Below are 16,020 nucleotides of genomic sequence, written 5' to 3' on the forward strand. Positions count from 1 at the left end.
GCCCAGGGAGGGGCGGCGCGCCCGGGACGGAGACGGCGCTTCCCCGCCCGGCCTTGGCTTGTGAGAAGGAACAGCGGGAGAGGTAGAGAGAGAGAGAGAGAGAACGTCGGGCAGCCGAGGGCGGGGGGGGGGTCTTTTGAGGGGAGATGGGGGGTGCGCGATTTTGGCGTGCGTGCGCCCTCCGCGGGCGTGGGTGGGGGGCTGAGAGGAGTCTAACGGTAGCGCAGGAAAGGGGAGGGTATGAGCGCCGCCTGAGGTGGTGAGGGGCAGTCGCCAGATTCAGGCCGCCGCTGCCGCTATTGCAGCGCACGGTGGAAAAGCGGCGGTCTTGCCCACCCCTTCCCTGCCTCCCGCCCACTCCAGTTGCCGCAGCCAGGGGTGGGGGCTCGGTGCCTGAAGTCTCTTGCCTCTCTTCCAAAATTTCGCCAACGGGCAAAAAAACGAGAGTTCTCTTAAGGCTGCAAAAAAGGAATATACTTTGGTCCTTGAAGCGCTTTTCCTGTTATTTGGACATTATATATATACGTACGTACATACGTACGGTATGCATGTATGCATATATGCATGTATGCATGCATGCATACATACATACATACATACATACATACATACATACATACATATATATACTTAAAGTCACAACCCCTGGTATGCCCAAGTGTGGGAGGAAGGTCACACTTCCACTCTCTGTCATTAGGCTCGTCACAAGAGTCTGGGAGGCAATAGAGCACAGGTTCGATTCCCAAAAACTTGGGTATGGCTAGCTGATGAGAGCTAAATAGCTTGAAATAGATCTATACTAGTCTCCCTTTATTTATTTATCAGCATAAATATAACATATATATATATATATATATGTTATTATTTGTGCTGATAAATAAATAAAGGAAGACTAGTATAGATCTATTTCAAGCTATTTAGCTCTCATCAGCTAGCCATATCCTTATTGGGATTCGAACCTGTGCTCTATTGCCTCCCCAGGCAGGGAGTTAACCATTTGAGCTACAGAGAACGACTCCTTTTATCAGCCAGCCAGGGTGGGAGGTATATACTTAAAGTCACAACCTTAAAGTCACAACACTTGGGCATACCAGGGGTTGTGACTTTAAGTATATATATATATATATATATATATATATATATATATATATATATATATATATATATATATATATATATATATATATATATATATATATATATATATATATATATATATATATATATATATATATATATATATATATATATATATATATATATATATATATATATATATATATATATATATATATGTCTGTAGTCCATAATATAGTGATGATTTAAAAAAAAATTAGTTGAGCACATGGAATCTTTTTTCTTTTAGTATATTTTGGAGGTGGGGGCCCACTTTGTTATTTAAGATAGTATCTCCTTTTATATATGGTAGTGAAGATACCTAATACTGCCACCCCCTATTTCCCCCACGACAACCTTGTGAGGTGGGGGGGCTTAGATAGAGTGAATGGGCTAAAGTTACCCAGCCAGATCAGTATCAAACATTGATACTAGGCCCTAGTATGGCATGTTTAATACAATAAAATAAAAGTTGTTTAATCAAAACAATCTGATATATAAACAATCAATGTGTCGTCGCGAACAACACCCCCCCACCCCTGCGCGCGCTCAGCGGGCCACGGTAAAATTATCAAAGGCTGACTGGTCCGCGGCGATAAAAAGGTTGGGGACCACTGCTCTAGTCTAGCCCAACCCCTCCCTTAAGGCAGGAACCCTTGACCATTCCGGTCAAATGGCTGTCCAGTCTGTTCATAAAAAGCTCCAGTGATGGATACCCCGAAACCTCTGGAGGGAAGCTGCTCCTCTGGTTGATTGTGCTGACTGTCAGGAAATTTCTCCTTTGCTTTCCTCTCTTCCTTCCAGCCGTTACTTCCTGCCCTGCCCTCAGGTGCTCCTCCATCCCTTCTTCTCAACGGCAGCCCCTCAGTTATGGGAGGACTGCTACCATGTCATCCTTCGTCCTTCTCTTGGTTGGACTGTAGAATGAGCCAGTGGTGGAATCTAAACGTTTTCCCTACCAGGTCTCTGGGTGTGGCTTGGTCATAGGACGGGCGAGCTCAAAAACCAACTTTCACACTTCACACGCAAACAACACAAAAGCCACACACGTGACTCTCTCACACAATGCAAAAGCAGCTGGACTTCACACAAAATGCCCCCTGCAACAAGCAGGAACCTCACACAGACACAAGAGCTCAAAAAAACCAACTATCACAATGTACGCAAAATTAACACAAAAGCTACACAACTGACTCCTACGCAATTGACTCTCACAGAAGCAGCTGGACCTCGCACAAAATGCCCCCTGCAACAAGCAGGAACCTCACAGAGTCACAGTTGGGACTAATAAGCAGTAAAAATGCTTTTAAAAAGCAAAAAAAAGGGAGGGGGGAAGAGTGACATTCCCCAGCACAGCTAATTGTCAAACAGCTGACAGTCAGAACCCTTTTTTTTTTTACTTTTTAAAGCAGTTTTTTTGCTACCAGTTGGGAGAAAAGGTAGTAAAAATACTTTTTAAAAAGGTTCATCAGCTGTGACAATCATGGGAGCCTTTTTGTTTTTTAACTTTTTAAAAGCATTTTTTTACTACTGGTTGGGGGAACCGGAAGCATTTGTTGCTACCAGTTCCAGTGAACTGAACTGGTAGCCTTTCACCCCTAGAATGAGCTGGAAGGGACTCTGGAGGTCTTCTAGTCCAGCCCCCTCCTCAAGCAGGGGAACCTATACCAAGTGGCTTGTCTAGTCTCTCCAGTGATGGGGGAGCAGCCACAATTTCTGGTGGGAAGCTGTTCCACCGGTTAATTGCAACCATTCATCCTATGTTACCACAACAGGGGCTGGAAATGCATTGTTAAGCAGTGCAGTTGTTAAGGGGGACAGTGCGTGATTACACACAGTTGTATGACCTTTTTTGCAAAGGGCGCTGAGCAAATTACCCAGAGCCATTAAGACACCACTTGACTGTGACTTATGACCTTTCCTACCAACCTCCCCAGGGATTGTCAGAAGCTGCCCGGGAGGGTCACAAGTGGCGATCAGAGGACTGCAGGATACGGCAACCGTCATAAGGGCCAGCCAATTGCCAAGTGCCTGGATCACAATCCCAGGACCGCCGGTTGCTGCAAAGTTGTGAGTGCCAGAACTGGCTGCAATTACCTTTTTTCAAGACTGCCATAACTCTGAACAATTGCTAAACAGATGGTCATAAGTAGAGGACTGCCAATACAGGCCCCACACATTCCCAGCAGGAGCAGGAGCAGCAGCTAAACTCTCTATGCATAAATGGATCTTTATGTGACTAAGTTTCCACCTGACCAGATGCAGGAAACAAGATATTCAATATTGCATGAAGGAGGAACAGAAACGAAAAGGTCCTTTCCCTCCCCATCAGAGTCTCCCGATGCGCTCAAAGCCCAGGCTCTGGGCATCCCCTCCGGTGAAGAAGGGAAGGAGGAGAGGGCTTCTCACCCGGTTCCACCACAAAAGCGCGTAGGACAAAATCGCGCTCGACAAAAGCGCGCTGTGACGTCATCACAGCGCGACGAAAAAGATCGAAAAAATGTAAAAATAAAGCTAAAACCTTCCCCTAACCCCCCCAAACCTAACCCTAAACCTAACCCTAACCCTAACTCTTAACCTAACCCTAAACCTAACCCTAAACCTAACCGTTAAAGTAACGAAAAACGTAACGCTAACCCTTATCCTAACCCTAACGCTAACGCTAACGCTCTAAAGCTAAACCGAACCCTTACCCTTACCCTAACCCTAACCCTAACCCTAACCCTTACCTTTATGTGAATCGGCTTGCTTTAATTTAATTTTTATTAATTTTTATTTGAATTTTTCGATGTTTTTCGTCGCGCAGTGATGACGTCAAAGGCGCGATTTTGTCGATCGCGCTTTTGTCGTCCGCGCTTTTGACGGGTCACGTCTCACCCATTTCGGTTCTCCTTGTCTAGTTGGAAGACCTCCGTGAGAATTAGGTCCCCTTTCAGGCCATATTTAGGCAAAAACACTCAAACTTCCAAAGGGGAATTTTTTTAAAGGAAATCGTTTATTGCCCTTTCCTCAGCTTGGTCTGCCCTGGGGGCGGCACAGAAGAAGACAACCGCAGGAGAAGTGGTCAGTGGGACAGCTTCCCTCCAAGGCTTACGGGTCCTCCGTTGTGGGAGATTTGCCAAGGAAAGCTCGGGCAGAGATTTCTCGGAATGGCATAAGGTCTCCTGGGTTGGAAAGGAACAGGGGTATCAAACACAAGACCCCAGGGGCCATGTGGGAAAATGCAAGGGGCTAGTCCACATGGAGCTGGCCTGCTCTACCTACGGCGAAGAGGAAACATGCCAGCAAGTTTGGGGAGTGGCGTCAAGCTGGCCACGCCCGCCCAGTCTGCCACGCCCAGGAGCATGTGATGCAGCTTGTCATATTTTTAAAAATATGACAAGCTGAATATATTGATAGATAGTAGAAATACACCAAAGGGAGAAGCAGAAGGAAAGAAGAAAGAAGGGTAGAGAGGGTGGGAGAGAGGATCGGAGGGAGGGTGAGAAGGAAGGGAGGGAGTGTACTGGGAGAGAGGAGTGGTAGAGGGGGAGGGGAAGTAGGGTAGAGGGGAATGTTGGAGGGAAGAACGAAAGTTGGAGGGGGGCGAAGGAAAGGGTGTATGGTGGGTCGAAGTGGCATATTGGGTTTGTATTTTGGGGGGTATTGTTGACAAGAGGGAGGGCTGTGTTTATTGTTCAATGTTATATGCCCCCGGTTATGCACAGTATATATGTGACTGTACGAAATGAAATGAAAATAAAACATATTTACATGGAAAGTAGCATGTGATGCAGCCCCCCCCCACTCTTTTTTCCCCCACTGGTGGCTCCTAGGAAGAAAAACCTCCACACCTGTGGGTGGTTGCAGATGCCCCCCACCACTAGGAGGAGATCCTGACGCTGCTCACCTGGGAAAGGCGCCTGGCAGGCAGCTGACAGCTGGCATTCCTCTGGGCTGAGGAAAGGCCTGGCATCCACCCAGGGGATCTGCCTGCACCCACCCCCCAAGAGAGTCCGGGAAAACGAACAAAGCCCCACAACTTCTCTTGGGCGCGAAAGGGTGGTGGCATGAGCAGGGAGAGAGAGGCACTGGCTGCTCCAGCTGATGGGAAGGGCTGCAGGGCCGAAGCAGCTGAGAGAAGGCAGAAAGCTAAGGGGGGGGGGGTCTTGCTGGAAGGCAGGTGGGGGTTGCAGTGGCAGACCCAGCCCTGCACAGACCTGGGGAGTGGGGTTCAAACCTCAGTGCTCAGAAGCCACAACCAGTGGGCCAAGCCTTTTGCCCCTCCAGCCCACTGGGGCATGGCCACTTCAGAGGGCTGGGAGGAGATGGAGCAGAGGGCTCCTTTTGGCTAAAATACTTCGTTGTAATTTTTGATGTCGAGTGTTCTAAGGTTTTTTAACATTGTTTTGAAGATGACAATGCCGTCTCTGGGCGATTCTCTGGGCCAGGACTCCCCCCCCCTCTTCTGATCTGGCACTGCGGCTCCTTCTGCTCCTTCTCTGCTCTGGCCGAGAGGGTGTCCAGCCCCCTGTGTTCCTTGGCAGCCGGGTTTCCTTTCACCGCTAACCATCATAATCATTTCTTTGTCCAGTGAATTCCCCCCCGCATGACATGGCCAAAATAAGTGAGAAGCAGTTTTGGGGTTTTCAGAATCACATTGTATTTATGACATTGGAAGCCACCCAGAGATGCTTGAGAGGGAGATGGGCAGCATATAAAGTTAATTTAAAAAAAATAATTTCCCTATCATCTCGGGGAGCAAGCAATAGCAATAGCAATAGTTAGGCTTATATACCGCTTCATAGGGCTTTCAGCCCTCTCTAAGCGGTTTAGAGTCAGCATATCGCCCCCAACAACAATCTGGGTCCTCATTTTACCCACCTGGGAAGGATGGAAGGCTGAGTCAACCTTGAGCCTGGTGGGATTTGAACAGCCAAACTGCTGAACTGCAGTGCTGCATTTAACCACTCCGCCACCTCGGCTCTCTCGTTCCCCAAATGGGCCTTTTCACTCCTTTTCTCTCTGGGATTGAGAGTACGGGGCAGATGGACCAAACAGGTCCTTTCACAACACGGCTTTAGCAAGTCACAACCAGGTAGGAAGGGAAGCTGGTACTGTGGCTAATTCATCAACCACGAAAGTCATGTTCCTTTCCCCAATTCCACCTTCCACTGAGGCCTCTTCCTCCTAAACCAGTGTTTCTCAACCTTGGCAACTTGAAGATATCTGGACATTTGCTGGCTGGGGAATTCTGGGAGTTGAAGTCCAGACATCTTCAAGTTGCCAAGATTGAGAAACACTGTCCTAGACACTGAATTGTTTATACGCGAATGCTGGCTGGGGAATTCTGGGAGTTGGAGTCCAGACATCTTCAAGTTGCCAAGGTTGAGAAACACTGTCCTAGACACTGAATTGTTTATACCTGGGGAATTCTGGGAGTTGGAGTCCAGACATCTTCAAGTGGCCAAGGTTGAGAAACACTGTCCTAAAGCATTCGATCCTCTCCCCACATTTCAAGGCTTGGGGTGGCCTTAGGAAGGTCTCTGCCCACAAAAAGATCCACGCACACTCTGCCTTGCCTGCAACCCTGGTCTGCGGTGCAGGCAGGCGGGAGAACCTGCAGGTGTCCTTCCTGGAAGGACCTGAGTCCCCGGTGTTGGGAAAGAACCAGGCATCCCTGGGCCAGGCATTCCTCAGGGAGGAAGGAGCAGCTGCTGCCGGCCACTTGGGGGAAGCTTTGCAACTGACTCCCTTCGCAGCTGAAGCCTGTTTGGCTCCAAGACAGAAGCCCAGAATTGTTGTGTGCACAGATCACTCACAACACACACCAACTTTCCTCACTGGGCTTCAGCTCACTGGCAAAACCCAGGAGAAACAGCTGGTCTTTCGAGGAGGAGGAGGAGGAGGAGGAGGAGGAGGAGAAGAAGAAGAAGAAGGGGAGGAAAAAGAAAAATAAATCCGCCAATGGGGTAGAAGCTGAAGTGGGCCCACTGAGGAGGAGGAGGAGGAGGAGAGGAAAAAAGAAAAAGAAATCCGCCAATGGGGTAGAAGCCCCCTGAAGGGGAGGGGGAGGAGGAGGAGGAAGGAAGAAGGAAGGAGGAGAAGAAGACGAAGAAGAAGAAGAAGAAGAAGAGGAGAAGGAGGAAAAAAGAAAAAGAAATCCGCCAATGGGGTAGAAGCCCCCTGAAGGGGAGGGGGAGGAGGAGGAGGAAGGAAGAAGGAAGGAGGAGGAGGAGAAGAAGAAGAAGAAGAAGAAGAAGAAGAAGAAGAAGAAGAAGAAGAAGAAGAAGAAGAAGAAGAAGAAGAAGAAGAAGAAGAGAAGGAGGAAAAAAGAAAAAGAAATCCGCCAATGGGGTAGAAGCCCACTGAAGGGGAGGGGGAGGAGGAGGGGGAGGAGGAGGAGGAGGAGGAAGAAGGAAGGAGAAGGAGAAGGAGAAGGAGAAGAAAAAGGGGAGGAGGAAAAAAGAAAAATAAATCCGCCAATGGGGTAGAAGCTGAAGCGGGCCCACTGAAAGGGGGGGGGGAGGAGGAGAGGGGGGAGGAGCTGCCAAGGCTGCCAGCTGTACAGAAACAGGAATGCTGAAAGGCCCAAAACGCCTGATGGAAAGTTCTCAGAAGGTGCAGCTGCAGGTTTTAAAGGCAACATGGGAAAAACGGTTTCATAGACCCCTTTCCAAAACTGGCGCCTCTAAACGAGCAACATTAGGGCATCAAAACAGAGCCTTCCTCCTCTAAAGCAGTCTACCTTTGCATTCCAGATCCCAAGGCTAATTGGCTAATTGTTCTGTCAGGAAATTCGTCCTTAATTAACTTTCCACCCGTTGTTCCTTGTCTGGCCTTCGGAGGCTTTGGAGAATAGCTTGACCCCCTTCCTCCTCTCTGGGGCAGCCCCTCAAATACTGGAAGGCAGCTCTCATGTCACCCCTAGTCCTTTTCTCCATCAAAGTAGCCATGCAACCGCTCCTCATATGTTTTAGCCTCCAGCCCCTTAATCCTCTCGGCTGCCCTTCTCTGCACACTTTCTATAAGGTTTCAGCCTCTTTTAGGTATTGTGGTGACCAAAACTGGAAAGGCAGCAGAAACGACGAGGAGAAATGGAGCTCCCCTCCCCATTATCCTATGACTCATCTCTCCGCTCCTAAAAGCCAGGAGGAAAACATGCCCGTTGCCCACACCAGCCTTGCAAGTCGGAGCAAAATGCCAGGCTTCCGTTTCCAGGACGCTGGGAAAGGGGATCCAGTCCAGAGGAGCCACCGAAGCAGAGCAACTGCAGGAGCCTCTCCAGCTCCTTCTCCAGGGGGCCCAGAGCTCCCCCCGCGGCTGGTCTCCCCCCTGCTCAGCCCCAAAGGGAGGAGGAGGAGGAGGAGGGGTCCTTTCCCCCCCCCTGCAGGAAAGGGTGGGGGGATCCCCTCCTGGGATCCGCTTCTTCCCCCCCCCCTTGGGATCCCTGGCTTTCCAGTGGATCCCCCCATCCCTCCTGGGCTCCCTCGTCTCCCAACGGCCTCCCGGGATCCCCTCGGGCTGAGCTCCGTCCCTTCCCGGGATCCCTTCGGCTGCTAGGCTCCTGGCCCGGCGGTTCTCCTCCTGGGGGTGGCGGGGCCTTTTCCCGAGACCCCAGGGGGGGGAGCCTGGAAGTCTTCGGAGCCTGCGTGCTGCGTCTCCCTGGCAGGAGAAGCCGGGGAAGGGAGGACGCGGGCCTTCCCTTCGGAGCCTCCCCTTCAGCTCCCCGGGCGAAGCTCCGCCGGCCCCGCCAGGAGCCTCCCGCGCCCGAAGGAGCCGCCCGAAGGGAAGGGGCGGCGGGAGGGGAGGGGCCACCGCGGCTCCTACCACCGAAGCCCCGCCCTCCCTCCGCCTCTCCGTGGGGCTGGCTGTGGGCGGGGGGCGGGGCGGAAGGAGGGGCCGGAGTGGGGACGGACGCGCAAGCGCAGAGGACGCTGGGAAAGCACCTCCCTCCCAGCGACGGCGCTCGGTGGGCGGAACTACGGAGGCCGAGAGGGACCGTTGCTGAGGCGGAGAACCAGGCGCGGAAAATGAAATAAAAGGAAGGAACGTGGCGGCGAAGGGAAGGAAGGAGCCCAATGTGGCGCTTGGGGGTCACCGCCGCAGAAGGAACCGTGTCGAACGGCATCAGGAAGGCCGAGAACCGAACTGTTCTGGCGGGTCCCTTTCTCTCCTTCAGGGGAACGACAAGGAGGCGGTGCCTGGAGAGGAGGAGGCGGGGCTTCGCAGGAAGGAGGGGCGGGGAAACGGAGCGCCTTCACTTTCGGAACAAGAGAGCTGGCGGAAGGAGCGGTTCCCTTCGGAGGCGGAGACACCGGAAGTAAGTAGAGGCTGCTGGGACGGAGTGGCAGCCTGGGAGGGTCTCCTTCGGGTCCTCGGGAGGGGAGGCCTCGGCCTGGGCCTTTCCTGCGGTGAGTGGGACGCCGCCGTGACCCGCCTCTCTTTCTCCCCTGCAGGAGGACGGAGGAGCCCGGCGGGGGAGGGAAGGAAGGAAGCGCCGCCCGAGAGGAGGAGGAGAGCAGGCCCCGCGGAGCAGCCTTGTGAGACGGCGGGGAAAGGCCGGGGGGCTCCGGAGCTGCAGGAGGGATGAGCCCAGGGGGAGCCCGGGAAAGGCGGCTGCCTGGAGGGCGATGCGGGGAGGAGGAAACGGGGGGAGAGGCCGAGACGGGCCTGGAGGGCGGAGGGTCCTTCGGAATACCCCGGAATCCCCAAAGGATCCAGGAGGAAGAAGAGAGATATCAGTGCCCGGAATGTGAAAAATTCTTCAAGAGAAATAAGTATCTTAGAAAGCATCTAAAGGTCCATTCAGGAGAAAAACCTCATAAATGTCTGGAGTGTGGAAAGAGCTTCAGTCAGAGGAGCAGCCTTTATACACATCAGAGGATCCACACAGGAGAAAAACCTCATAAATGCCTGGAGTGTGGAAAGAGCTTCAGCCTGAGGGGCGACCTTTATAGACATCAAAAGATCCACACAGGAGAAAAACCTCATAAATGTCTGGAGTGTGGAAAGAGCTTCAGTCAGAGGGGCAACCTTTATGCACATCAAAGGATCCACACAGGAGAAAAACCTCATAAATGCCTGGAGTGTGGAAAGAGCTTCAGTCAGAGTAGCCACCTTTATAAACATCAAAAGATCCACGCAAGAGAAAAACCTCATAAATGCCTGGAGTGTGGAAAGAGCTTCAGCCTGAGGGGCGACCTTTATACACATCAAAAGATCCACACAGGAGAAAAACCTCATAAATGCCTGGAGTGTGGAAAGAGCTTCAGCCTGAGGGGCAACCTTTATAAACATCAAAAGATCCACGCAGGAGAAAAACCTCATAAATGCCTGGAGTGTGGAAAGAGCTTCAGTCAGAGGAGCAGCCTTTATACACATCAGAGGATCCACACAGGAGAAAAACCTCATAAATGCCTGGAGTGTGGAAAGAGCTTCAGCCTGAGGGGCAACCTTTATAAACATCAAAAGATCCACGCAGGAGAAAAACCTCATAAATGCCTGGAGTGTGGAAAGAGCTTCAGTCAGAGGAGCAGTCTTTATGCACATCAGAGGATCCACACAGGAGAAAAACCTCATAAATGCCTGGAGTGTGGAAAGAGCTTCAGCCTGAGGGGCGACCTTTATAGACATCAAAAGATCCACACAGGAGAAAAACCTCATAAATGTCTGGAGTGTGGAAAGAGCTTCACTCAAAGGAGCCACCTTTATGCACATCAAAGGATCCATTCAGGAGAAAAACCTCATAAATGCCTGGAGTGTGGAAAGAGCTTCAGCCTGAGGGGCGACCTTTATAGACATCAAAAGATCCACACAGGAGAAAAACCTCATAAATGTCTGGAGTGTGGAAAGAGCTTCAGTCGGAGGAGGAGCCTTTATAAACATCAAAGGATCCATTCAGGAGAAAAACCTCTGCCCGGTCCCCGCATTCAGGAAGGGGGAGGCCGAGGGTCCCTCCTGGGACTGCAGCCGTTCCCTCCCCCTGGGGGCCTCCTGTAGGCAAGGTGGGTTGGGAGGTCTGGGGGTGCAGCCAGGTGAGCGAAAGCTGAAGGAGCCACGGAGTTTTCCGCCCTTTTAATGCTCTCCTCGTTTTGCCTGAGGAAATCTTATGCTGGAGCCCAGTGAGGCTTAGACCGATGGAGGAAGTTCCCTTCTCAGCTGACACAATAAGAATACGCCAGCTGCAAGGGACCTTAGAGGTCTTCTAGCCCAACCCTCTGCTCAAGCAGCAGATCTCATCCCGAAGGTGCTTTTTCAGGAGGCAACTGGATTTTCTTTGCGTTCACTTCTCACCCAAGAAATGTCCTCCGTTAATAGGACAGAGCAGAAGGGAATTCTTTATTGGCCAAGTGTGATTGGACACACAAGGAATTTGTCTTTGGTGCATCACCTCTCACAGTGTACCTGAAGTAAAATAAAAGGCATCCATCAACATACAACACTCGGTGGTAGTCGTAAGTTACTAATAAGCAATCAAATCATACTAAGAAAGAAACAGAACCATCTAAATTGTCAAGATACAAGCAACATAGTCATAAGTGGGGAGAGACAGTTACCGAGAAGAGTAAGAAGAAGATAGTAATGCAGTCTTAGTAGGAGGTGTGGGAATTTGTTGTTGAGCAGAGTGATGGCAGGTGGGGGAAAGCTGTTCTTGTGTGTAGTTGTCTTGGTGTGCAGTGCCCTATACACCCCAGAGACATTAAGCACGGTAGTCAGCCAGCCCCTCCCCACTTTAGCTGCCTTAGCAGCCCCTCCCTCTCCACATCCACCTGCTCCTCCTTTCCAAAAACTGCAGCAGTGGGGGGAAATCCCCTCCAATACTGCCCCCTTCCTAGTTGCAGTTTTCAACCTTTTTGAGCCCTTGGAAACCATGTCTGTGTGTGTGTGTGTTTTTCCTCCTACACCCTCTCCCTCTGTGGAGGGGACTCCTGTTGCGGCTGCTGCCTGTGCCACTGTGCCCTGCGACATAGCCCTCCACCCCTGGGTTGGCTCTTCGTTGAGCCATTGGGAGCTTTGGATTTTCATACAGTGTTTTGCCCATCTTCTTCCCCGTTTTATTGTCCTCTTTTGTAAGCCACCCAGAGTCATTGGCAGTTGGGCTCCCCTTTGCTTCTCTCAAACTCTCCCCAATTCAGGCAATCAAGTTCTTTTCGGCTCCACACCAAACTTAGTGCCTGAGTTTGGAGAGTAAGATATGAAAATCCTGCGTGGCTTCATGATGCCGAATCCCCAAGGACATGACGCTCTTTTGCCCATCTTCCAAATGTTGAGGGCTCCAGCAGCTGAAGACCCAGAAAGAATCCAACTTGGAGAATATCAGCGCTGAATGATTTCCTGTTTCTTTTTCCCCCCAACAATGAGACATTGATTTCTATGACGAAATTCACTAGCAGGAGATTCTCCTCCTTAGCTCCTCTTTAACTGGAGACGGTCTCCTTTGGGGCATGAATTCCAAATTCAGATATCCAGGAAGAAAGTGTATCCACATAGTTGCTGTTTAAAAACAGACTTGTCTTCTCCGCAATTGGGGTCTGAGCCTGGTGTGGAAGCCAATGATGGGCCCAGACAGGAGGGGCAGGTTTTCTGATTGCTTTTTATTGGAGGACTCCAAGGAAAAACGTTCCTGGTCAAAAGGCCAAGAACAAAGGATTAAGAAAGCTTTATACATTTTCACTAAAGGAGAAGGCGGGACAAGGTGAAATAATAAGAAATATCCTCTAAAAAACACTTTAGCAATAATTCCACCATTTGTTCTATTGGTCTCTAGCTGTGCCATTCCTAAGCCTTGGCTAACGAAGGCCCCAGGAGTTCTCTAACAGGCCTTTCATTGGCTGCCGGCCATCTCTATTCCTAACTTTTAGCTGAGCTCTGCAAGTTGTCTAATTCTCCTTACTTTTATCATCTTTCTAGCTACCCATAATTGCTGCAAGCTTTACACATGCATATTTCCTGTTGAAAAGCATTCTTTGTTCTTGTGAGACAGACAGAGCCCCACACCCCAATTACAGTCTTCCTGCTTTACTTTCAAGTGTGTGCTATGACCTTGCTTTAGCCCCCAGCCCATCATCCCCCCCCCTTTGAATCTGAAAATGATCTCATTTTCCAAGGTTCACCCAACAGCAATATCCCTGTACTGGGAGACCTCCTGGTTTACTTACAGGTGGGGAGGCAAAGCAGAAGGCATTGTAATGCACAACAGGTGATTAAGAGAACAATGACTTTGCCTGCCAGGGTCATTATTAGGTCCTTAACCAGTGAAATCAGGCAACCCTCCTGTCAGTCAATGCCACTTCTCTTTCCATTCGTCCATGGGGGAGGGGGGGTTGCACCTACAAACACCTTTTGGGGAAATGTTCTAATTGAGAAAACACCTACGGGAGATGGCAGTTCTCCTCTCACACAACTATGGTTCCGGAGGCTTTTGGTTCCAGAACAATAACTTCACTCCCAGTTCTGCTACTGAGAAAGTCACAGGCTGCGCAGTCCAGGGATCCGGACAGGCAGATCGTGGGTATTTCTTCACTCTGGAAGTGATCAATCCAAGATGCCAGGCCTTCCACTTTTAGGGCTGTATGGGTGGTCTGAAGCCCTTGAAAGGGTCCTTCCACTGCTGATCCAAGGAGGTTGTTGGTCCCCGCATCTTTACAAGCATCCCGTCTGCAGGCTGAAACGGATGCCCTGGGTGATGTAGTCCTGCAGATAACGAATTTTGTTTTAAAGGAATCCTTAGAGGTGCATCTGGTAGAATAACTTTGCTCTCTACCCGCCACCCATCGTTCCCCTCCTTGCCTCCGATAAACCTGGCCCATGCCCTGTGCCCGGGTGTATAAGAGGCCGGGGAAGTGGGTATGGAAAGAGACATGGGAATTCGGGTAGCTGTTCCATCTCAGCATCATAGGGCAGCTTCCTTAGCGGTATAGAAGTCTAACTGCTATTGCTATCTATCTATCTATCTATCTATCTATCTATCTATCTATCTATCTATTTATCTATCTGATAGTTGGGGGCGATATGCTGACTCTGTAATCTGCTTAGAGAGGGCTGAAAGCCCTATGAAGCGGTATATAAGTCTAACTGCTATTGCTATTTAAACAGGTGGATATTTTGCTGTTTAATATCTATATTCCTCCACTTAATAAGAATAGTGTGATCAATAAGATTTGGGACAGCATAGAAGGTTTTATTCTTGGCTGCTCAGACAAATACCCCCAAAGCAGCAATAATTATAGGGGGGGGGACTTAAACGCTAGAATGGGACCAAATGATCAAACATTATTTAATCAATGTAAGATCCACTATGATGAGAATGTAACAGGAGAATCCCTGCATTCCAGACAATTTAAAGACCCTAAAGCAAATCGGGCACGTTTGTGTGTAGGACAGATGACTGTATGTTTGGATCTTTGTATCCTTAATGGGTCCCCATGGGGCGTCTTTCCAGCAGAATATACTTCTCGGGAAGGAGGAAGAAAATCCACGGTTGATTCCTGGATAATATCATATGATCGGAAGTTCTTACAGAAGATGGAGGTAGACTCACGACTGGAAAGCAATCATAATACAATGCTCCTTACTCTCACATTGCACTAGAGATCTCTGAGGGCAGGCACAGCTTACCTGCCCAGGTTAGAGAGTCAAAATACCCAGGTAAAAATTAAATGGAATGAGGAAAATGCTAAGGAAGTTACCAAACGGATGTTAGTTCCAGAAACCATAGAGCTACCTACATCTCTGCTACGGAATAACTTTGGAGGATCTTACTTAGAGGGGTTTGAAACTTTAATTTTAAATTTGAATGCGGTTCTCATTGACAGAACACTAGCTCGCTCCCAAAGGCCGGTCTCAAAGAATAAAAAATGGTTTTGGTTGCGTGCAACTAAAAAGTATAATATGGAGTACAGGAAAAGTAAAAATGCCCCTTTTGAGGATCACACTCACTACTTAAAGCAGTTGAAAGCACAATATAAGACCCTTCTAAAAGAAAATAAAAAAATGCGACTCGGAGGGAGTCTTGACATAGATTAATTACTTCAGTCGGGACAAAAAAATACATCCCTTTTTGGTGCATCACCAGGGGATTGGGGAAACCCCCCCTACCCCCCAACTAATCAGGTTCCGATTCATGCCTGGGAAGAGTATTTTAGGGAGCTTTATACAGATCCTGACTATGTAACCAAGGAGAGCCAAGCTAGTTTGGACCACACTCCTTACTGGCCCCCCGTTACACCAGAAGAGATATCCCGGTTTATCGGAGCCCTAAAGGCTAATAAGCAGAAGTGGGTTCCTACCAGTTCGCACCAGTTCGGTAGAACCGGTTCGTCAAATCTACCGAACCGGTTAGAAGAGGTTTTTTTTTTTAGTGTTTTTTTTTTTAGAGATTTTATTAATATTTGTAGGCCGCCCTTTTCCCTGAGGGGACTCAGGGCGGCTCACATAAAATCGGGGAGGGGGAATACAGACGTTAAGAAAGAGACATATAGTTCCAGGGGGGCGTGGCCTGTTGCCGAGGAGGGCTCCACCGAGCTCCTCAGAGATCTGGTCTGTATATCTAAATAAGATCATAGATAGCACCCCTTTTTGGCTAAGAAAGGGGCAGGGAGGATAGCCCCGTAGGTTAGGATCTAATCGTAAGCCACAGCCTTTTTTCTTTTATGGCTGTGGAAAGAGATTAGATCCGGCCGAAGTGGAGCCTTTATCTCCAGCCATTTCTTCTCAGCTGCCTTTTTTTTTTTTGGCAGCCCCAGACAGGCTAGCCCCCCCCCCAGGACAAGACAAAGTTTTTTCAAGCTAGAATTGATACGGGCGGGTCCCACCCCTGTGAGATTTATGTTTTTATTACTATCGTAAATACCAGCACCATTCGTCTTAGAGACTTCTTTGTCTAAATAGACCTCAAAATGGCGATTTCTTTCCGTGGATGAT

General features: G+C 49.6%; 1 protein-coding gene across 1 annotated transcript; it reads left to right on the forward strand.

Annotated features, from left to right (window-relative positions):
• Nucleotides 1-9,528: 9,528 nt before the first annotated feature.
• Nucleotides 9,529-13,420, forward strand: LOC148042328 (uncharacterized). The gene has a single exon (XM_087702982.1). It carries the CDS (start codon nucleotides 9,685-9,687, stop codon nucleotides 11,095-11,097), a length of 1,413 nt encoding a protein of 470 aa, XP_087559108.1. The 5' UTR covers nucleotides 9,529-9,684; the 3' UTR covers nucleotides 11,098-13,420.
• The last annotated feature ends 2,600 nt before the right edge of the window (nucleotides 13,421-16,020 follow it).

Source organism: Thamnophis sirtalis, unplaced genomic scaffold (genome assembly GCF_051295495.1).
Source record: "Thamnophis sirtalis isolate CommonGarterSnake01/CBP01778 unplaced genomic scaffold, rThaSir2_p1.2 scaffold_18, whole genome shotgun sequence".
In the NCBI taxonomy this organism is placed as follows: Eukaryota; Metazoa; Chordata; class Lepidosauria; order Squamata; family Natricidae; genus Thamnophis; species Thamnophis sirtalis.

Coding starts and splice junctions, on each gene's coding strand:
- LOC148042328 (XM_087702982.1), top strand. CDS start 9,685: ATGAGCCCAGGGGGAGCCCGGGAAAGGCGGCTGCCTGGAGGGCGATGC.